We start from the raw sequence: 24339 nt of genomic DNA, 5'->3' as shown, positions 1-24339 counted from the left end.
AACTTGGCAAGAGTGGAAATGAAATCAGGGACATGTTAATCCAAGTTTGTGGGGATAATTCCAGGAAGAAAACAGCAATGTACAAATGGATTAAACATTTTTCTGAGAGGGGAGAATGCATAACTGATGAAGAGAGGCCAAGATGGCCAGTAATGAGCAGAACTGACAGAAAACATTAAAAAAATTCATCAAATTGTGCATCAAAATCATCGGCCGACTGTGAGAAGCGTAGAAGACCAAATCAACATTGATAGAGAAACAGTTAGGAAAATCTTAACTGAAAATCTTGGCATGAGAAAGGTGTGTGCAGAAATGGTCCCGAAGGAGCTCTTACATCACAACACTGCACCAGCTCACACGGCACTGTCTGTTAGGGAGTTTTTAGCCAGTAAACAAATAACTGTATTGGAACACCCTCCATACTCACCTGATCTGGCCTCCAATGACTTCTTTCTTTACCTGAAGATAAAGGAAATATTGAAAGGAAGACATTTGGACGACATTCAAGACATCAAGGGTAATATGATGACAGCTTTGATGGCCATTCCAAAAAAAGAGTTCCAAAATTGCTTTGAAGGGTGGACGGGTGGACTAGGTGCTGGCATCAGTGCATAGCTTCCCAAGGGGAGTACTTTGAAGGTAACTGTAGTGATATTCAGCAATGAGGTATGCAGCACTTTTTCTAGGATGAGTTCTCAAACTTAATTTGTAGACCTTGTGTGTATGTAATTTGAATTAATTACACAAGAACACTATTAGACTGAAGTGGCTCTAATGCTCTGGAACCAAAATCTAAGCCTGTAAATGCCTCAAAGTTATGAAATTCAAAACTAAGGACAACCAGTTGCAAACAGCCAACTAGGCTTTAAGCTATAGTCAATCAATAATTTCCTTATTCCTGAAAGTCTTTCTTTAGTAGTTTAGTATTTCCTTAGGGGCAGGTCTACTAGCAATAAATTCAATTTTTGTTTATCTGGGAATATATTAATATAATAGTTCAATGCCTTAGTTTTTCCTTCTTTTCTGAAGGATAGGTTTGCTCAATATAAAATTCTTAGTTGACATTCTTTTTCTTTCAACATTTTGAATATTTCAACTCACTGCCTCTGGATTCCATGATTTCTGAAAAGTTAGCTATTAATCATTTTTCTCTTGTTGCTGCCACATCTCTCTCTTTATCTTTATTGTTAAGCAGTTTGACTATGTGTCCATATGTGAATTTCTTTGAATTTATCCCACATTGAGTTTGTTGAGTTTTTGGATGTGTAGATTAATGTTTTTTTCATCAAATTTGGGAAGTATCTGCCCATTATTTCTTCAGATATTATTTCTGTCCTTTCTCTCTCTCCTCCCTTCTGGGACTCTCAGAATGCATATGTTGGTATACTTGGGTGTTGTATAGTTTCCTAATGCTCTGTTATTTGTATTTATTTTTCTTTCTGTTTCTCAGACTGGAAAATTTCAGTTGACCCCTCTTCAAGTTTGCTGATTCATTCTTCTGTCAGCTCAAATCTATTGATTCCCTTTAGCAAATATTTCATATAGTTATTATAATTTATAACTCAGAATTTTTGTTTTGTTCCTATTTCATAATTTATATCTCTATTGATATTGATATTCTCTATTTTCCTTTAATATCCATTATCTTACTTTAATTTTTACACATGGTTCATTTAGTTATTTGAACATATTTATGCAGTCTTTGTCTAGTAAGTTCAAAATCTGTATTTCTTGATTTCTTGAAGGACAGTTTATAAACCATAGTTTTCTGTTTCTTTATATGTCTTGTAATTTTTGTTGAAAATTTGACACTTGAAATAATATAAAATTGTAACTCTGGAAATCAGAGTCCTTTCTTCCCAGGGTTTGTTGTTGTTGCTGCTGCTCTTTGTTTAGTGACTTTCTTGGATTAATTCTGTCAAGTCTGAATTGTTTTTCATTTGTGGCCACTCAGTGTCTGCTTAGTTAGCTTAGTGGTTATCTTATGATTTGACAGAGATTTCCTTAAATACCTTAAAGAATAAATCCCCTATTCCAGGGACTCTGTGTATGTTGAGGCATGTCTTCAAGTTCTGGCAGTTTACATATTTACCTTAGCCTTCATTTCCTCTTTGTACAGAGCTTCAAGTTCAACCAGAGGTGAGAGTTTAGAATCTTCTCAGATCTTTCCTGGGCATGTACACAGCCATGTATGTGTTTTTTTGGCCCATAGAAAAATGTCGAAGCTTTTCAAAGACCCATGTCTTTTTGGACCGCCGTTTGTTTGCTGCTACTAGTATCACTGACTCTGGAAACTGTGATGTTAGACAGCTGCAACATTAATTAATTGCTGCTGATTGATTTTAACAAACATCTAGAGGGTAAGGCCTTCTCCACTGAGTGAGCTCTGTATCAGGTCAAATAAAAACAAGCCCTATAAATGGGCCTTTTCCAGGGGTCCGCTGAATCTGTTAAATCTTGAGAATTCTCTATGTGTGTGAAGATGTTTGCAGTGCTCCAAACCTATTAACCCTCTTCCCCCACAGTGGCTTCTAAGCTGCTGTTTTTAAGATTTTCATTGTTGTGAGGCTGCTAGGTTTCTCCCTGTGAAACTGGAGAGAGGGAATGGTAAAGGGGCAAGTTAAAAATGCTACAATGCTCACTGTTTTAACAAAGATTCTGCCAATTTTTCTGGAATATATTCTACGTAGATTGTTGCAAACCTTTGGTTAATTTTTAGAGTTCTGAAAAAGTTGATTTTGACAGGTTTTTTTTTTTTTTTTTTTTTTTGTGTTCAGAGATCCTTACATTTTTCCAGAAGTGCCTCTTTCTTCATGTCTTTTAAGAGGTGGAGAGTAAGTCATGTTTAAATTCAGTTAAGTTGAGCCAATAAGCAGATGAACTCAGATGAAGCAGATTGCTGGCAGAGAGTTGACTGAAAAATAACACAAAGTAGTTTTGAATAAAAAGTATTTAGAAGGTACTTGAGTTCTTGGACCATGAATTATGTGATGATAATGATGTCTGAAGATTATTCTAATGATTGTGATAGAGTGAAATCAAGTTGTACAAGAAGGGAGGTGAGTTATGGACATAGAAATGCAAGGATGAAGCAATCATGGGACTTGGTGATAGACTGGATCTGAGGAATAAGGGAATAGAAGAGCTTCAAAAGATATAAATGATGCTGCTCTGCTTTGCAGAGATGCTGGTAGAATAATAGTGAGGACAATGTACGACATATGGCAAATTTTATTTTGATATCTTAGAAATTCCTTCATTGAACTAACAGTCTCTTCTTAAACTCCTTGGAGACATGTTATTAGAAAGATTAAATGAATAGGTGTTGATAATTAAAACCAGGGTTTTGTGCTATCAAAAGCTAACTATCATCAAGAGGCCTCCTAAATCACATTAATTTAGAAAAAGAAGAAGAAGAAAAGGAAAAAAATTAAGTCTAAAGATATTCCAAAATGTTTATTATGTTAACTTAATTTTCTAACTTGTGATTCTCTGGAAAAGCAGATGTAAGAATGCTATTAATGAGGTTTTGTATTAATGAGGTTTAGTTACTGTGTATAGAAACAGTAGGTTCATAGCCTTCAATGTGTATTAATAGTGTATCTTTTATAAGTAAAGAGCCCTGGGTTTAAGCACTGCCTGTCACCCTGTTACTTAGAACACAATGTTTTTCTCTCAGCAAGTGGATTCATCATTGTTTTTAAAAATTATTTTCCTCCTTTATTATTCCATAGTCCTTGAGGAGAGAAAGCAGTAAATGAAAAATGAGATGATTATCAATGAGATGATCAGTTTAATTCATATAATTGAGAAATATGTAATTCTAACAAGGCTGAAAGTGGAGACAGCAGTACATATTTCTACATTGCCATTGCAGTATTTCAGTATTTTAACTAATTTAAGTATTCATCAATGTTTATGTTCTTCCAGATTTTTCAAAGCATTAAGTCACAGATTTGTATCATTTACCTTTATTTGAGAGCTAAAATAACAAAGCTCAATTATAATATTATCTTACTTGTCTTTGTCGGAAAAGAAGTAATGATTACAAAAGAGTTTTATTATAATTAATGTTTCTGTTAAAATAGCACAGGGATGGGAAGGTTTTGGGAGGCCATTCGTGTTGTCCTTTCTATTCTTAAGACTTAATTTTTCTTAATATTGGTTATTTATGTTATTTATTTATTCATTCTTTTGTTAATTCATTAACTCAACCATTTAACAAACAATTTTTGAGAATCTACTCTGCAAGAATTGAACTATATTGCATTCTATGAAACACGAAGAAGCACCATAGGGAGCACTTGCTCTCTGGGAAGAAGTAGCTAACAATCAAAATATTGAGTATAAATATAGGATTTGAAAATCTAGTGTGTTGTGAGATACTGAATTGTCGATACAAGATATTACTATTGTTGTTAGATTCAGAGAAGAAAGCAAGCCATGTAGACATGAGTAGTCATTAAATGCTTCTTCAACTAAGTAGAATTTATGATTGGTTGTGAAAATAAAGGAGAATTTCTATAGGCCTTAATGAGCCCCTGATCCTCAGAAGGTATGGCGACAGTATAAGCAAAAAGATATTTGGGATTGGGACTACTCAGTACATCAGCCTTATGGGAGCAGAGGGTTTGTGTTGAAAGTTATCTTAGGGAGGCATCAAAAGCTTTAAAAAATAATTATTATAAAGTTTAATTTTTGTTCAACAAATATTTATTTGATGATTACTATTGTCTAATAATACTGTAATCTGGGGCTATAGTACGTAATTTTTAGGAATGGTTTGAAGCTGTAGATCTCAAACTGGACCACTTTGTGGAGGTACTGTGAAGGGCTTGCAATTTCATTTGGGTGTCACGCCTTGTCCTTAGGGTATATAAATAATATGTCTTTCATATCCATATCCATATTTATTATTTTCAAATGTGCATAAGTTTTGCTATTGTTGCCTTTTTTATTGCCTTTTTTAGCTCATGTATTTTTTTTCAAGCAACAGATCCAAAAGGTATTGGAGCTGGGTAGAGAGAATGTAGGATTCTTTCCCTTTGCGTCAAGTTTTTATGTGGAGAGACATTGATTAGTTTAACTGAGCTTCTCTCTGTGCCTACTCACTCCTCAGGGGAGTTAATTGATTTGTAAATTTGGGAGCAGGAACTGAGCATGAGTCACTAATTCTCTTTGTGATCTTCTCACCTGCAGAGTATGAGCGGTTAAGTTTAGCTGTGAAGAACCTGCTCAGCCTGGGGAGACCTGCTGCTAGTACTCTACAGTTCTGGGATATAGTAGTAGGAAGCAGGTACTGCCTTGCACCTAAGCTAGATACTCTAGTATCTACTCTGTCATTAACCTAGCTGACATTTGAATCCATTTGCCTAAACCTTTTGTTTTATCCATGGCAAGCTACAGTCTCTAAGCCAAATCTGACACATTGCAGGCTAAATCTGGCTAAGTTTTTCCATTTACATATTGTGTGTAGCTTTATTGCTACAACAGCCGCACTGAGTAGTTGCAACAGACATCAATCATATGGGTTGAAAATCCTAAAATATTTACTATCTGGCCCTTTACAGAAAAGATTTGTCAACCCTGGAACTCTCATTTATAATTTGGGCAGAGAAGTCATTTATTGTACTCCCTAAATTACTAAATGAATCCCAACATTATTATATAGGGATTTGTTAAAATGTTGACTTTAAAAACATGTTTTATTATTCAAAATGGTAGAAACCCTTGGAGTCAGGAATGGGGGTTTGGTCGCTCTTCAGGTAACATAGGTATGAGCCAATGAAGTTTGAACTAGTTTGGTGATTATGGAAATAGAAAAGTAATACTGGGTTTAGGAGTTATTATGAAGTGCAAATTTTACAGAAGTTGATGTCTACTTTTTTGCAGTAACAGTAAGCATGATGGAACAGGAGAAAGCAAAATGTTTCTAAGCGTTGAAGCCTAGATGACCGTGAACATCCTAGGAGCAGTTTATAATGTATTTCTTTATCGGTCTGCCTTGCCTCTGGCCCTTCCAGCCACACATTCACCACCATCAGGAGGTAAAGGCTCCAAGCCTAGATACAGTAGTCACTCAGGACCTGTCACTGTTACCAACACTAAACGCTTGTATATGCAACTTCAGCGTCAATCCAGCATCGTATTCTTACGAACGTGGTGATGCCCTTTGTCTTCCCAATATTTAAGTTAGATTTCAGTATTTTTCTCATAGACACATGGTTTATCTCCTGGTTCCCTATACCTAGTTGTGAAACCTGTTTACTTATGTATGTTTGAATATTCAAGTTTTTAGTTTATTTATTTGTCAGTGTGAATCCATTTTTATAATGTTTTGTTTTCTGCCTCTTTCCAATAAAGAACATGAGGTGTTGGGCTCCTCACATTGTAAAGAAATCCCTTCAAATAAATAATCTTGGTTCCTTTCTTTTCTTGTCTTCTCATTTTGACTCTATTTAGTGCTTCCCAGACAGTGCATTCCTTAGTTTTTTAGCCTCAAGATTGTTTCACATGATGCAGGTGTCTTCTTTATCATCTTGTTATTGATGAATTACATTCTGTTTCTTTTTTTTTCTTTAACGATTTCTTTTGATTTATGTAGATTATGTAGGCATTTTCTTGAGGATTCATATTTAACTGATCCCTATTCAGTTTTACTTGGCATTTGGCATATTTTTAGTTGCACTTGTGCATTTTATTGAGGAGATTATTTCTGGGATTTTACCATCTTCGATATCACCTGGGGTATGCAAATTTCTACACAGAAATAAAAATCAAATTTCATTTATATTTGAAATGGTATTATCACCTTCCTCAGATGGTATTTAGACTCATGGATTTTTTTTTTTCTTTCTGAAAGTAACATGTATATATAGTTTGCTTTTTAAAAAGATCAAGCAAAACAAATGAGGATATTGTGTTGTTCTCCAATGTTCATCACCAAATTTTTAATCATTCCTTCCAGAAATATCCCATGCATATATTACATGTGTGTATACTTTCTTTTTTGCACAGATGTGAACATACATTGCATATTATTCTTCCCTTTATTTGTCTCAGCTCACCTTGTCAGTACCTATACATATATCTCATTTTTTTGAAAGACTGAATAGTAGTAATGGCTATGTTTAATGAGCATTTAGAAACTTAGGCACTACACTAAGCACTTTTTAAAATTCCTTTCAATTTATTTCATTAATTTTGTTATTTCATTCATAACCACCACCAACCCTTGTAATAGATACTATTAGTATTCTAATCTTGCAGATGAGGAAACTGAGACTTTACCAAGGCACATTTGCCCAAAATGGCAGAGTTAGGATTCTGACATCATACTCTTTTTTAACTACTGTATTTTGCAAGTATATTTTACCAACCATTTCCATCAATATGACCTGAGATACTTGTAAAATATAGATTTTCAGGTTCACTCTCAGAGAGTCTGATGTAGTAAAAGTTGGGAGGGAGAGTCACAAATCTGAATTATTAACAATAATCCAAGAGGATTTTTTGTAGCGTAATATCTGTAGACCCTCTGCATTGTACTACATTGTCTCCTTGTATGAATGATATTTATTTATTAAACAGTATCTTAATGGTGAGTCTAAAAATAATTTCCAGTCTTTTAACATTATAAACAATGCTCCAATACACATCCTTACTAGTGCGTTTTTATTTGTATTGGTGAGTTTAATTGTAGGAAAGAGTTCTAGAAGTAGAATTCCTGGATAAAAGAATATATGCATTTAAAATTTTGATACACTTTTGAGAATTTGATCAAGAACAGAGATAATCCTTTTCCCTGGTTAGTCCCTAGTTAATTATTAGTTATTCTCCTAGGAGTAAAGATTTTAGAACACCAAAAGAGATTAGTCAAAAGTTTTTTTCAACCAGTTCCTTTCATATTTATTATTTATTTTACCCTGTATTAATTTGCTAGGGCTGCCTTAATAAAGTACCACTAACTTGGTGGCTTAAACAATGGAAATGTATTGTCTCAACAGTTATGAAGGCTAGCAGTGCAGAATCAAGGTGTGTGTAGGGTTGAGTCCTAAGGGCAGTGAGAGAGAATCTGTTCCATGCCTTTACCCTAGCTCTTTGTAGTTTCCTGGCAATCTTTGACATTCCTTGGCTGTGGCAGCATAACTCCAATCTCCATGCGGCATTCTCCTGTGTACATGTCTGTCTCCAAATTTCTCCTTCTTTATTGGGACACCAATCATTGGATTAGTGGCTCACCCTATGACTTCATCTTACTTGAACTAATCACATCTGCAACGACCTTATTTTCAAATAAGATCATATTCTGAGGTACCGGGAACAGGACTTTGATATATGAATTTTGGGGAGACACAACTCAGCCCATAACATACCCAGAGTAAAATTCATAGGTAGTACCTACACTGGTGTCTCAGCACTTTGCTGGTAAGATTTCTGCTGTGGTTTCAAATGTTTAATTGACACCTCCAACTTCAAAGTGGCTATGCAAGAAAGATTTAACTAAGAATCAAGTTCCATGGACATTAATTGGTAACACTTTCCAAAAGGGAACAATATCCTGACACCCATTTATAATTCAGATGATTGATATTGCTAAGATCTGATTACTTTTCTCATTCATGACTCTAAGAAGCAAGCTTCCCACCACTTATTCTCCCTCCATTTCTTTATTTAACAGAAACATTAAAAATAGCAAGTGTACATAATTTTCTGGAAAGTAAGAGTGATAATTATGCATATAACTGGTGCCTTGCAGTATCATTCTCCAGGAATAATAATGGCAGTTTTTCAATCCCATCTGTTCCCAGGTGAAGGAAGAAAAATTTTAACATGACAAAAGTCTAAAAGTTGCTTTCTAAAGGTCTCCTGTAACAATTGACAAATTAGCCTGAAAGAGGCTTATACTGATTCACACTTCAACTAATGGTATCCATTGTTTCAGACCCTTACTAACGCTGTGCATTACCTACAGCAACTTGATCAAGAATGGCATATCATGTTATTTTAATTTATATATATTTAATTATAAATGAGATCAAGTACCTGTTCACATAAGAAATTTCTAGCTATTTATCATGAATTGTTCCTATTCTTTGCCTACTTTTCCCCTTAGGTTATGATCTCTCATTTCAACTTTTAATTTTCTTTATATAATAAAGATATTAGCCCTTTGTTATATATGTCAAAGAGTTTTCTCAAATCTGTCACTTATCTTTTAATATTTGAAATCTTAGTGGCTTTATAGAAATTTAATATTTGTATGTACTCAAATTCATCAATCTTTTTCTCTGCAGTTCTGGTTATGTGTCTGGGTATGGCTCCTGGTCAAAAGTCATTCATATTTTAAGATTATTATTATTACAAGTGTATTTATTTATATAAATATTTATGTGGAATTTATTTTGAAGTAAGGAAGGAAGTATTAATCCAGCTTTATTATTTCTTTCCAAACGACAAGTCAGTTATTTCACTGGCAGTTATTACATAATCCATTGTTTTCCTACTGATTTGAAATACCACCTTCATAATATAATAAATTTCTACAAGCATTGGAGCATTTTTAAAAAATTCTCTCTTCTATTGCCTTTCAATTATTGCACCAGAGTCATTTAAAATTTATTTAAATATCTGATAAAATCTGATCTCCACTCCCTCCATTATTTTTCTCTTTTCAAATTGATACCTGGCTATTGCACACATTTCTTTTTCCAAATGTACTTTAGGATTACTTGCCAAGATCCAAGATGGAGTGGGAGGGAAATTTCTATTGCAATACTACAGCATTAAATTTAAGACTAAGTGAAAGTAGAAGAATCACTATCTTGAAAACATTGAGTCATCATAATATAACAACGTGTATTTTTCCACTGGAATCCAATTTTCATGTTCTTCACTCAGCCTTTAATAATTTCTGTTGCATTTCTATGTGATGTTTCTGCCAGTGTTACTGCATTAGTTTCTTATTGCTGCAGTAACCAATTACCACAAACTTGGTGGCTTAAAAATACATAACTTTATTATTTGATAGTTCTGGACGTCTAAAATGGTCCCACTGAGCTAAATTCATGGTGTTCGTAGGGCTGTATTCCCTTTGGAGATTCTAGGGAAGAATCTATTTTCTTGTATTTTCTATCTTCTATGAGCTTCACTCATTCCTTGGCTCATGGCTACCTTCCATCCTCAACACCAGCTATGGTCAGTCAAATCCCTCATATTGTGTCACTCTGACACTGACTCTTTCCTCTTTCACTGATAAGTCAATAATCCAGGATGATCTCATCTCAAGATCTTTGATGTAATCACAACTGCAAGGCCCTTTTACAAGTGCGATAATATATTTGCAGAGTCTGGGGATTAGGACACAGACATCTTTTCAAGGCAGTCATTCTGCCTACCACCATTATCAATACTTCTTTCCCTAGGACTGTCCTGCTGTCACTCATCATTCCCTCCCACTTAAAGTTTCTCCTTATTATTTTCTTATTTTTCCATATTTATATTGTAGTCTTTCTTACTTAAATGTCATTGTAAGTCATTAGAGTATACTGGGTATTACAAGACATGACAGAGCTGTAAGACCATTTCCAAAAGCTTTCATGTATTTTGAGTCATTTGGAATTGTGAGTCATCTCTAACGACGAAAGAGTCATAAACTCACACTCCCTTGTGTTAGTATTACTTTTCTCATTATCAGAAAAAAGAATTCAGGGAACAGTGAAAGTAGGCAAGTAGATTGTATCACATACTAACACAATACTTCGATTCCCATTGTCTTATTTACCTACCATCTTAAAACTCAGATAAGTCAAAACAATGTCTTCTATTCTCAGGAGTTGCCTTGTGCTGATCACACTAGGCTGGACAATGTCCAGTGGCAGAGAACCTACTACCTGCTAAGCGGCCAATTCCATCCTGGGAAGCTCTAATTTTTAGAAAGTTCATGTAGAGCTGAAATCTGTTTCTTTGTTATCATCTCACTGTCTGCACTATGTCTGTCCCCCTAGAGACAGAGGACCATTCTTATCACCCGTCTGCTTTTCAAGTACTTGTGATACATGTTGCCCTGTACCTTTTCTTCTTCAATCTTTTCTCACATGACATGATACTCAACACTTTCCTTACCCATGTCCAGAGAAAACAGTCAACTTGGTCTTTGCACCTCCACAAATGTAGGCCTCAGTACCGAGCTGAGTGCCCAAGTGTGGTGTCACTGCAGTGTGGGGTAAGCTGCTTCATTTGCCCCCATGTCTTTAACTGGTGTCTTACACTCTGACTCGTTCTGTCAGCTGTAACTCCCAGTTCTTTTCTCATGGTATTGGTAATCTCTGTACCCCCATACAGAATTTCCACAACTCATTTCTGTACTGAAAAATAGGACTTCATATTTAGTCACTAATAAACAATTTGTGATTCACATTCAAGCCTCCATTTTACCAAGTCTAGCAAACTTGGGCTCAGTTTGGATATTTAGCCTCTATCTTTATTCTAATGCCTGGTTTCAGGATCCCAGAATTGTTTGTGTGCTCGTTTTTTTAAATAGTATCACGCATAAGACTATGTTCTCTACATTAGTCTTTGCCAGCTCTCTTCTGAGGGACTATAATCCTGCCCCTGAATCCTAAACATGTCCCTAAGGCCTTGAAAGCCTAAGTTCACAGCCAAGTAAGAAAAAAAATGAAGCCCAAGTTGAAAGTCAAGTAAACTTTGACTTGTTAGACTTAGCCTACCACTGATGATTTTACCCTTGTATAGAAACACAGTGTAAACAACATGTGAAAATATGTTATGTAGACTTTTAATAGCTAATGTTTATTTTTCTTGGGGGGAGCATAATGTTCTATGAATTTATTCAGTGTTTTCAGTATGCATCTTTTTGAAGACGTAGTATTTGGTCCACATGTTGCACAATCAACTGTAGCAGGTAGGACAAAGCCAATTAAGTAAGTCTAAGCATCAAAGACAGACATTTGCTCAGGCGCTGTCAATTTAGGCTTTCAAGGCCTTAGGGACCTGTTTAGGATTCAGGGGCAGGATTATAGTCCCTCGGAAGAGAGCTGGCAAAGACTAATGTAGAACACAGTCTTATGCGTGCTACTATTAAAAAAAAAAATCGAGCACAGAAATAATTCTGGGATCCTGAAACCAGGCATTAGAATGAAGATAGAGGCTAAATATCCAAATTGGAGCCCAAGTTTGCTAGACTTGGTAAAATGGAGCCTTGAATGTGAGTCACAAATTGTTGGGTCACAGTTCTTTAAATCCCACTGGTCCATTACCAGGATTTACTATCAAGGGTATGTTGGCACTTAATGTATAAATCAAAAGCCAGATTTCCCACTGTAAGAAAGGGAGCTTGCAAAGGCTACAAAGTTGGCAGGGCTAGATACTACCCAGTAATGTACAGAGTTTCTTCTTCCCCTTAGTTCGGGCAATAAAGATCTTGTCATAGTCTTTTTTATCTGTGATGCAATAGCATGAACACTAGATTTGGTGTCACGAGACCTCAGTTGGACCCCTGCATTCCACTAACCAGATGCTTACTATTGGACAAGTCACTGAATAATTTCAAGCCGTAATTTCTGGATAGGAATAATAGTAACATTGGTAGGAATATTGTGGGGGCTAAATAAGAATCATCTGGGTAAATGAAATACTGTTTGCTTTGCAGACTGTAAAACACTTCACAAATAGAAATTACTATTCTTCTTACAGTAATTTGAATCCATGATAGTTTTTGAATGATATTGTTTCAGATTCATTTATTTGACAAATGTTTATTAAGGGCATACTGTACAAAAAAGATGGCCGTGGTCCTTGCCTCTATGGTTCTTTAATTCTAATGAAGGATGCAGGCCTTAAAATGCCAACTGAAATATTAATTACTTTATGTATTCTTTTTTTAGCATATATTCATAGAATCCTATTATGAACATGGCACTTTGCTAGGTGCTAGAAAAACATGCCTTTAGAAATCTTACCTTATAGATTAGTGAGATTGTGTTTAACCTTTGTTTATTCTTCCTGATTTTGTTATTTTAATGAGTTTACTATCTGAATCATTAATGCATTTGATGATCATTAAATCATTCAGCGTGGAAACTCTTGAGATACTATGAGAGACCTTATTAAGTGTTTAAAAAGAATCAATATATTCTATGACCAGAGGATTTTATGATTCTCTCAAAGTTATGATGAAAGGAAATGATTTTATTTTGACATGACTTACTATCAGTAACCTCACGCTAGTATTTGACAGTGAATTACTTGGGAGAAAAGCAGGACTGGAGGCGAGGGAAATAGTATGGAAATTGTTCCAGCAGTTCAAGTGAGAGCCAGTGATGACCTGGAGGAGGGTGGTAGCCGGGGTAGAAAGAAATGAATGTGTTTAAGATGTAATTCAGTGGTGGAGTGTGGGGTTTGTGGATTAATTTGGCAGGACACTGAGGAAGAATAAGAATTGAAGAATAGCCCTCAGGTTGTTTGAGTGGCTAGTGTATGGAAGTACTGTTTACTGACTGGAAACCAAGGAGAGAGAATGATTTGAGAAGTTGACAAAATGTTTAAAGATTAAAAAAAAAATCAACATGAGGATAATCACGAATGCTTTAACAAAGATAAATAGGAGAGAATTATCCTACTAGATAGTAAAATTAATTTTAAGGCTTCAATAATCAGGAGTGTGGTTCTCGTACTAAAATAGATTGACATATGGAACCAATTAGAAAATCCAGAAACAGATTCAATTATATGTAAACATATGGTATATACTTATTTTCAAAGACTGCTATTATTGCAAAAGAAATAGTTGAATATGTAAACACATATAAAAGTAAAACATTAAAATTTCAAAACAATAGGATTAACTAAATAATTTATAACCATGTACATATTGGGATTTAATCTTTTTTTTAATTTATTTTTTAAATTTATTGGGGTGACAATTGTTAGTAAAATCACATAGATTTCAGGTGTACAATTCTGTATTACATCATCTATAAATCCCATTGTGTGTTCACCACCCAGAGTCAGTTCTGCTTCCATCACCATATATTTGATCCCCCTTACCCTCATCTCCCACCCCCTACCCCCCACCCCCCTTACCCTCTGGTAACCACTAAACTATTGTCTGTGTCTATGAGTTTCTGTTTCTCATTTGTTTGTCTTGTTCTTTTGTTGTTTTTGTTTTACATACCACATATCAGTGAAATCGTATGGTTCTCTGCTTTTTCAGTCTGACTTATTTTGCTCAGCATTACACTCTCAAGATCCATCCATGTTGTCACAAATGTTCTTATATCATCATTTCTTACCACCGAATAGTATTCCATTGTGTATATATACCACAACTTCTTTATCCATTCATCTATCGAAGGACATTTTGGTTGTTTCCATATCTTGGCCACCGTAAACAAAGCTGCAGTGAACATTGGAGCACACGTGTCTTTATCTCTAAATGTTTTCAGATTCTTTGGGTAGATACCCAGGAGAGGGATTGCTGGGTCATATGGTAATTCTATTCGTAATTTTTTGAGGAACCTCCAAACTGCCTTCCATAACGGCTGCACCAGTCTGCATTCCCACCAACAGTGTATGAGGGTTCCTTTTTCTCCACAGCCTCTCCAACACTTGTTACTATTTGTCTTGATGATAGCCATTCTGACTGGGGTGAGGTGATATCTCATTGTGGTTTTGATTTGCATTTCTCTGATGATTAGTGATGTTGAGCATTTTTTCATATGTCTATTTGCCATTTGTATGTCCTCTTTGGAGAAATGTCCCTTCAAGTCCTCTGCCCATTTTTCAATTGGGATGTTTGTTTTTTTGTTGTTGAGTTGCATGAGTTCCTTGTATATTCCGGATATTAGCCCCTTATCGGAGGCACTGTTTGCAAAAATGTTCTCCCATTCAGTTGGTGGCCTCTTTATTTTGTCAATGGTTTCTTTTGCTGTGCAGAAGCTTTTAAGTTTCATATAGTCCCATTCGTTTATTTTAGCTTTTACTTCCATTGCCTTTGGAGTCAAGTTCATAAAATGCTCTTTGAACCCAAGGTCCATAAGTTTAGTACCTATGTTTTCTTCTATGCAGTTTATTGTGTCAGGTCTTATGCTTAAGTCTTTGATCCATTTTGAATTAATTTTGGTACATGGTGACAAATAGCAGTCCAGTTTCATTCTTTTGCACATGGTTATCCAATTCTCCCAGCACCATTTATTGAAGAGGCTGTCTTTGCTCCATTGTATGTTTTTAGCTTCTTTGTCAAAAATTATCTGTCCATATTTATGTGGTTTTATTTCTGGGTTCTCAATTCTATTCCATTGGTCTATGTGTCTGTTTTTCTGCCAATACCATGCTGTTTTGATTATTGTAGCCCTGTAGTACAAGCCAAAGTCAGGAAGTGTGATACCTCCATTATTGTTCTTTTCTCTTAAGATTGCTTTGGCTATTCGGGGTCTTTTGTGGTTCCAAACAAATCTGATGATTTTTGTTCTATTTCTTTAAAATATGCCATTGGGATTTTGATGGGGATTGCATTGAATCTGTATATTGCTTTGGGTAATATGGCCATTTTAACTATGTTGATTCTTCCAATCCATGAGCACGGAATGTCTTTCCATTTCTTTGTGTCTTCTTCAATTTCTTTCAAAAATGTCTTATAGTTTTCAGCATATAGGTCTTTCACATCCTTGGTTAAGTTTATTCCTAGGTATTTTATTCTTTTTGCTGCAATTGCAAAAGGAATTGTTTTTGTATTTCTTTTTCTGAGATTTCATTGTTAGTATATAGGAAAGCAATGGACTTTTGTACGTTGATTTTGTAGCCAGCAACTTTACTGTATTTGTTGATTGTTTCTAATAGCTTTTTGGTGGAGTCTTTAGGGTTTTCTATATATAGCATCATGTCATCTGCAAAGAGTGATAATTTAACTTCTTCATTCCCAATTTGGATGCCTTTTATTTCTTTCTCTTGCCTGATTGCTCTGGCAAGGACTTCCAACACTATGTTGAAAAGCAGAGGTGATAGGGGACAGCCCTGTCATGTTCCTGAATGTAGAGCAAAGGGCTTCAGTTTTTCACCATTAATTATGAGATTAGCAGAGGGCTTGTCATATATGGCCTTTATTATGTTAAGGTATTTTCCTTCTATACCCATTTTATTAAGTGTTTTAATCATAAATGGATGTTGTATCTTGTCAAATGCTTTTTCTGCATCAATTGATATAATCATATGATTTTTGTCCTTTATTTTGTTTATGTGATGTATCACATTGATGGATTTGCGGATGTTGAACCATCCTTGTGCCCCGGGGATGAACCCCACTTGGTCGTGATGAATAATCTTTTTAATGCATTGTTGTATTCGATTTGCTAGAATTTTATTTAGGATTTTTGCATCGGTATTCATCAGAGATATTGGTCTGTAGTTTTCTTTTTTTGTGTGCTGTCCTTACCAGGTTTTGGTATCAGGGTAATGTTGGCCTCATAAAATGAGTTAGGGAGTACTGTCTCTTCTTCAATTTTTTGGAAGAGTTTGAGCAGGATTGGTATTAGATCCTCTTTGAAGGTTTGGTAGAATTCACTAGTGAAGCCATCTGGTCCCGGACTTTTGCTTTTGGGAAGGTTTTGGATGACTGATTCAATTTTGTTACTGGTGATGGGTCTGTTTAGATTTTCCAGTTCTTCATGGTTCAGCCTTGGAAGGCTATATGCTTCTAAGAACTTGTCCATTTCTTCTAGGTTGTTGAATTTGGTGGCATATAGTCCTTCATAGTATTCTTGGATGATCCTTTGTATTTCTGTGGTGTCCGTGATAACTTCCCATTTTTCGTTTCTGATTTTGTTAATTAGTGTATTCTCTCTTTTTATCTTAATAAGTCTAGCCAAGGGTTTGTCAATTTTGTTAATCTTTTCAAAGAACAGACTCTTTGTCACATTAATTTTTTCTATTGTCTTTTTGTTCTCTATTTCATTTAGTTCTGCTCTAATTTTTGTTATTTCCTTTCTTCTGCTGTCCTTGGGTTTTACTTGTTCTTCTTTTTCTAGTTCTTTAAGGTGTAACATGAGGTTATTTATTTGGGAGTTTTCTTGTTTCTTGAGATAGGCCTGTAATGAGATAAATTTCCCTCTTAAAACTGCTTTCGCTGCATCCCAAAAATTTTGGTAGGATGTATTTTCATTGTCATTTGTTTCTATGTATCTTTTGATCTCTCCTCTAACTTCTTCTTTGACCCAGTCCTTCTTTAAAAGTATGTTGTTTAATCTCCATGTATTTGTCTTTTTTCTCACTTTCTTTTTGCAGTTGATATCCAATTTCAAAGCCTTGTGATCAAAGAATATGCTTGGTATGATTTCAATCTTCTTAAATTTGCTGAGGCTGATTTTATGCCCCAATATATGGTCTATCCTTGAGAATGTTCCATGTACACTTGAAAAGAATGTATAGTCTGATGTTTAGGATGAAATGCTCTATAAATGTCAATTATGTCCATTTCATCTAATGTGTCATTTAGGGCTGCTATTTCATTATTTATTTTCTGTTTGGATGATCTATCCATAGCTGTCAATGATGTATTTAAGTCCCCTACGATAATTTTGTTTTGGTCAATTTCTCCCTTTAGTTCTGTTAGTAGTTGCTTGGTATATTTCAGTGCTCACTGATTGGGGGCATAAATATTGATGACTGTTATGTCTTCTTGTTGTATAGTCCCCTTCATCATTATGAAATGTCCATCTTTGTCTCTTGTTATCTTTTTCACCTTGAAGTCTGTTTCATCTGATATCATTATGGCTACACCTGATTTTCTCTGGGTACCATTTGCTTGGAATTTTCTTTTCCACCCTTTCACTTTGAGTCTATGCTTGTCCTTGTAGCTGAGATGTGTGTCTTCGAGACAGCATATGGTTGATTTTAGTTTTTGATCCAATCTTCTACTCGTGCCTTTTTATTGGTGAGCTCAGTCCATTTACATGTAGGGTGATTATTGATATGTGAGGATATCCCGTCATTCTATCTTCAGTTTTCTGATAAGGCTGTGTCTCCATTGTTTCTTTGCCTTTTTGTTGTTGTCTATTATTTCTGTGTGGTGGTATTCTATGATGTTTCCCTCTGTTTCTTCTTTTATTACAGTATGTATTTCAGTTCTGGATTTTTTGTTTGTTTGTTTGAGTGGTTACGCTTAAGTTTATGTAAAAGAAAGTTTGATATTTAGAGTATTCCATTTTCTTCAGCAACCTTACTTTCTACATTCCCATATTCCGGTTCAGGCCTTTACTCTCCCCTTTCTTATGTTTTGGTTGCCACAAATTGTCCCTGTTGATGGTGGTCGAATAGCCTCCTTTAGTATTTCTTGTAGTGCAGGTCGTGTATTAGAAAATTCCCTCAGCTTCTGTATGTCTGGAAAGGTCTTTATTCCTCCTTCATATCTAAAGGATATCTTTGCTGGATATATTATTCTTGGCTCATAATTTCTCTCTTTCAATAGTTTGAATATTTGGTTCCACTCCCTCCTGGCTTGTAGAGTTTCTGCTGAAAAATCTGATGATAATCTAATGGGCTTTCCTTTGTAAGTTACCGTCTTCTTTTCCTGGCTGCCTTGAGGATTCTTTCTTTGTCGTTGATTTTAGACAGCTTCAATACAATGTGCCTTGGAGAAGGCCTGTTGGGATTGAGGTAACTAGGTGTTCTATTTGCTTCTTGGATTCGAGGGTCCAGTTCTGTCCACAAGTTTGGGAAGTTCTCATTGACGATTTGTTTGAATATATTCTCTGTTCCCTTCTCTCTTTCTTCTCCTTCTGGTATGCCCATTATTCTTATATTGCTCTTTCTGATGGAGTCAGAAAGTTCTTGTAGAGTTCTTTCATTTCTTTTAAGTCTCAAGTCTCTTTCTTCTTCCATCTGTGTCATTTCCAGGTTTCTATCTTCGATGTTACTGATTCTTTCCTCCATCTGGTCAACTCTACTACCTAAGCTGGTTATTTCATTCTTAATTTCTTCTATTGAGTTCTTAATCTCCAGAAATTCTATTTGGTTCTTTTTTAAAATTTCAATCTCTTTTGTAAAATGCTCATGCTGTTCTTTGATTGTGTTTCTGAGTTCATTTAACTGCCTATCTGTGTTTTCTTGCATCTCGTTGAGTTTTTTCAGAACTGCAATCTTGAATTCTCTGTCATTTAAGTCACATATTTCTGTATCTTTAAGTGCCTTTTCTGGAGATTTTTCACTTTCTTTCTGAGCTATCTTGTTGCCTTGGTTATTCATGGCAATTACTGATTTACTATTTCTCTTCCTAGACATCTACAGGAGTGGCTTCTGCAACAGGTTGATATGAAGCGGTCTTTCTTTTGTTTTCCAGTACTTGTTGGTAGAATGTTTTATTTTTTCTCCAACTGCAGCTTATTTTTCTTCTCCCACACAGTAGTGCTATGTTTTCTCTGCACTATTCCAGCTTCTCACACAATGGGGGGATTCCCTGGGAGACGGGCTTCTCCTCTGTTAATAGATCGTCTAGGTCACAGGGCGCAGTGTCCCGGTGGGTATGCGGAGAGCTTTTGATGTTCCAAAGCTCTTCCAGGTCCAGATTCAGAGCCTGTATGTTTCAGCAGTTCTGTTTACTCCTGCAGGGATCCGCCCAGATAGGTGGCGTCAGGGGCAGGGTGAGTTGTGAGAGGTGGCCCAGAGCAATGGCGGCGACCACCACCACAGCCGGTCTTGCTTCCACAGCTCCCTCCTCTTTGCTGGAACTAATTGGGCTGTGGATTTGTGTCTGCAGTCCATAGTTCTTAGAACAGCAAATATTCTGTTCTTTTGATCTGACACTGCTACTGTTCCGCTTCTAGCACCGGGCAGGTGGGGGCGGGGCGAACTCTGGGAGGGGAGGGAGGGGGTGGCTAGTCTCAGTGCCTGAGGCTCCGTTCTCTGCTCGGCAGTGAGGGCTTAAACAACTGTTTTCATCCTTCTTCCCTCAGTCTTTTCTCCGAGGTCTCTGCCGTGAGCGTTGGGTTCAGCCGTGGTATATGCTGCCCCCTCAGCCCTGTGGGCCACAAGCGGAGCCCTAGCAGTCCGAGTTCTTCCCTCTCCCGCAGCTGCGGTAGTAGTTCCGGGAAGCAGCGAGCTCGGCGCACTGAGCTAGGTCTGCGTCCTGTGCCCGCGCGGCTCCGTCTCCGCACTTCTCCCTTTCCTCCTCCCCCCGCTCACGCGAATCTCCCACCTGTAGGTGACTTTGGTAGTGGGCCTCTTCGTCTTGCCTGTCTGCTGTGCAGAGAGTCCTTTGTGGAGTTTTTGTTGTTCGATTCGTTGTAAATTCCAGGGGAGCTTTACAGAGGCTCACCTCACGCCACCATTTTTCCTCGCCTCCTCCGGTATTTAATCTTAAATGTATCATGTAGGTATATATTTGTCATTGAAACTTATTTACAAGACATTATTAGAAGTAAATATCAGATTACTAAACATTACCTATAATGCTGTTACATATTTATGCATAATATCTTCATATAAAATTTACAGAAAATCTCTTGAACCTCCATCCCACTTTGGGTGGGAAAATACAATGCCCTGCTGAAGATTTCTGTAGACTCTACAGGGTATCTAATCTCAATACTCATAATCACCTCTTGTTGCAAATTACTTTTTGTGTAGTACTCTTGATTTCATTCATTTTTCTCATTTGTAGCTATACTTGACTCTCTGCCCCATGACTACTGGAATAGGTAACATACCCTGGTTATTTGTACCAAGAGACTTTATTCAGAAATATTCCTAACCACGTTTTTCTGAATAACAAAACATCTGGGAAATGTTTAAAAATCCACCGTCAGAAGAATCTGTAAATGAAATGTGGTATACAGTGGATTCTTATACCACATTGAAAATAAATGAAGCCCAGATACATAATGTTGATTGAAAAAACTGGTAGAAGAACCACTGGTAAAAAAGCATTTTATACCATGTTAAGAAGTTCAAAGGCATATAGTACAAAACAATTTATTTATGGATACTTATATATATAGCTAAATTTTAACAGCAGTCTAGGGAATTATAAATACAAAGTTCAGAACAGGATTGAGCCCTGGTTGGGGAGGGTTGGGATTGGGGTTAGAAAGGGGAACATGGGTGGGAGGGGGCAGGTTTCAATGGTAATGTTTTATCTCTTAAACAGAGTGGTGGACACACATGGATTCATTTTATTATTTTATTATCTCACATATCCATCCCCTTTTGAGAGATGCTTGTCAGGTATCTTGCTGAATGCCCTACTTTTTTGACAATATGAAATATTTGATGACAAAAGCGTAGTTTCGCCATCTTTGTTTTACCATCTCCTTCCTTGGGGCTCTCACTTTCCATAAGGAAACTATGTACTACAGATTTCTATTTCAATGAGAAATGATGGTTTTTCCTTAGGAAGCAGAAAAAGATGCACTTCATTGTTGTTTAAAATATTTTTTTAGTCTCCCTTGCACATACCCACATGTCCATACACACATTTACACAGGGAAGCACTCAGAGATGATATCTAAAAATGTTACTATTAATTATCTGAGCATACTGGATTCAATGTGACTTTTTTCCTCTTTCTTTATATTTTCTAATATTTCTCTAATAAATATATATACTTTTTTTAAAGGGGAAAGCAAACTAACTCATCCTGTGTGGTTAAATTTCAGAGTATTTTTCAAGGCATTTAAAATCCTCATAATTCTTTATAACCATAGTAGAATTCCAACTTAACCAAATCCATGAAGAATGGCTTGTTCTAATTAATTTAATTTTAGGATGAACTATGATTTAACTTAGAAGCTCTTTTCGTCATAGACTATACAATCTTATTGTCATAGTTCCAGTTTTTCCACTTTTGAAATGCAAAGCAATAAACAACAGTAATAATAATAACCAAACTGAAAAGCAAAAAAAATTACATCTTAAAAAGGCATAATCATTTCCCTAACTGGTAGTTAGATTTATTAAAAAGGACATTAGAGATTGTTCAGTTGATCAATAAATATTTATTGATGCCACTATGTGGCAGGATCTCTATTAGATTCTGGGGATAGAATGATGAGGAAGACAAATTCCAGGCTTCACTGAGTTGACAGTCATCTGGTATATTCCCTGGACAATGTGTTCTGTTGAAAGATTTCAGTTGCTTTCTAGTGCTATTTTTTAGCTAATTGTTATATGAGAGAATTTTTATTTTATAAGATAAGCAATGTTATTAATTCATAGAAAGTTATCTTTTGTATTAACTCAAATTTTCCCTTGTTGACTTATAAACATTGGTCTTTGCTCTGCCTTTAAGAACTTGAGAATCAATCTACCATAGCAACCTCCCCTTTTCCCCACTTTGTGGGATAGTTTTTAAGGAGGTAGCCTTTTCCAATAGGGTGAGAATACTGTTATGCTGCTTCTCTGGGATAGAACACTGCAGTTCCTTTCATCATTTCTTCTGTGACATGGTTTTTAAATCATATACCACCCTGATTGCTTTCCTCTGGACGCTTTCTATTTTGTCACCCTTTGTTGTTAAAAATAAATTACTTCCAATTTCCTGCTTTCAGTAGAGTAGAGTGAACATAATTGACTCTTTGATGTGTGAGGGTCTGGTATAGTCTGAAAGCAATTACACTGACCTTGAATACTTATTCTCTGTACTGTAAATATCATTATAGGAGAAAATAGGAGCTTGTACTAAATCTTTACCAACCCATGGATACGCATATATCTTGGAAGATTTTTTGAAAATAGTTTATTTTTTTCGTATTTGTCTTTTTCTTTTGATAGTGCATTATACCTTATAAAGGTAACAAATATCAAAAACAAAAAATGATTAATAGTGAAATTCATCCTACAGATAATCTGTTTTTCTTCTCTAGTAAACTGAACTTTCTGAGAGCAAGGATTATCTTACTAGTTTTTAAAAATCTCTAGCACTTAGCACAGTCCTAGATATACATACTGATGTCCAATAAATATTTGTTGACCAATTTAATGCCTTTACAAGAAATTAAGATCTCGTAAAATGAAATAAATTCCAATTTTTAGAATATATTGAAGAATCAATAATATAGAATTAGACCTTAATTTTATCCTAACCTGAAAAGAGTAACCATTATATATTTATTAACAGTATTCACAAAGAAAAATACTAGTGTTTGTGTGAGGATACTTTTACTTATAAATGATGGGAAACCCAATTAGCAATGGCTCAAAAAATAAGAACTTTATTACTTACTTAAGAAGCCTGGAGAAACTGGCCCTGGGGCTCTTTGAGTAGCTCAGTGATATCATCAAGTCCCAGGCTCTCTTTATCCTTCTGTTGCCGCTCTTGGCCTGTTACCTTTTTGATTTTAGCTTCATTGCCTTATGGTTACAATATGCCTGCCCCAGCTCCAGACATCAAAACTGCATCCAGAGAGAGGAATCTGAGGATGGTGAAGGCTCTGAAACAGCCTCCTTGCATTTCTTTTCTGTGGGGAAAAATATTCCCCTTATATCTAACTAGCCAAAATTGAGTTGTATGGCTAGCTCAAGGAAGCAGACAAAGGAATAGTTTTGGGAATGACTGTTGATTAAACAACAGTGTAGGCCAGAACTAGAATACAGATATATATTATAAAAATAGATCATGAACTTCACTAGTTTAGTGGTAAATTCAGGGGAACCAAGTTTTAAAGACCCTACTAAAGAGGTCACTGATAATATTGGGGTAACATGATTATTCCAACAGATGAATCATCACCTCCCGATCACTTTTGGAAGAACTGATGAGCCCCGTTATCTTTTCCAGCTTTTGTAAATTAAACAAGCTGTATCTTTATCACAGAGCTGTTTCGTTTTTTCTCTTTCCTTTCAGGAGTCCTATCCAAAGAAGAGGAATTACACTATGGAAATTGTACCATCTGCTTCTCTGGATACGTTTTCTTCGGAAAACGAGAATTTTCTATGTGACCTCACGGACACGGCAGTTACAAAGAAACCTTGCTCCTTAGAAATTGCAAGAGCTCCTACCCCGAGAGCTGGTAATATTCTTACTCACAATTCTATTTGCATGCTTATATACGTGAAGACATGTCATTAATATTTTTACGTTCCACAATAATTTCAAAATGAAATTTCCCCAATATAACCACAATAAGCTTTGTATTTATTTTATTTTTTTACATTTTGAAGTAAGCGTAGGTAAGTCAGAGGGTTTTTGATATGAAGTCTCCTAACTTCCTGGTAAGAGTTCTCATGGGAGCAGCACTGCCTTGGTGAAGGCACTTTGAAACCTCTTCATGGTAAAAAATCTTCTAGGCCAACACAAAGCTTTGGGTCCTTCAGGACTTCATAACAGATTTG

At 35.8% G+C, this 24339-nt stretch overlaps 1 protein-coding gene across 16 annotated transcripts in view; it reads left to right on the top strand.

Moving 5' to 3' along the window:
* Window positions 1-24339, top strand: part of ANKS1B (ankyrin repeat and sterile alpha motif domain containing 1B) — an 891644-nt gene that overhangs the window by 258546 nt on the left and 608759 nt on the right. For all 16 annotated transcript variants that reach the window (XR_012494067.1, XM_074326203.1, XM_074326202.1 and 13 more), the window contains one exon: window positions 23852-24017. Coding sequence is in view for 15 of the 16 variants with exons in the window: in XM_074326203.1 (XP_074182304.1) it covers window positions 23852-24017 (166 nt within the window). In the remaining variant the exon portion in view is untranslated. The remainder of the gene's footprint in view (window positions 1-23851; window positions 24018-24339) is intronic.

This window comes from Rhinolophus sinicus, linkage group LG02 (assembly GCF_036562045.2).
Source record: "Rhinolophus sinicus isolate RSC01 linkage group LG02, ASM3656204v1, whole genome shotgun sequence".
In the NCBI taxonomy this organism is placed as follows: Eukaryota; Metazoa; Chordata; class Mammalia; order Chiroptera; family Rhinolophidae; genus Rhinolophus; species Rhinolophus sinicus.
The sequence above is the reverse complement of the archived record's forward strand: the minus strand, read 5'-3'. Positions and strand labels throughout refer to the sequence as shown.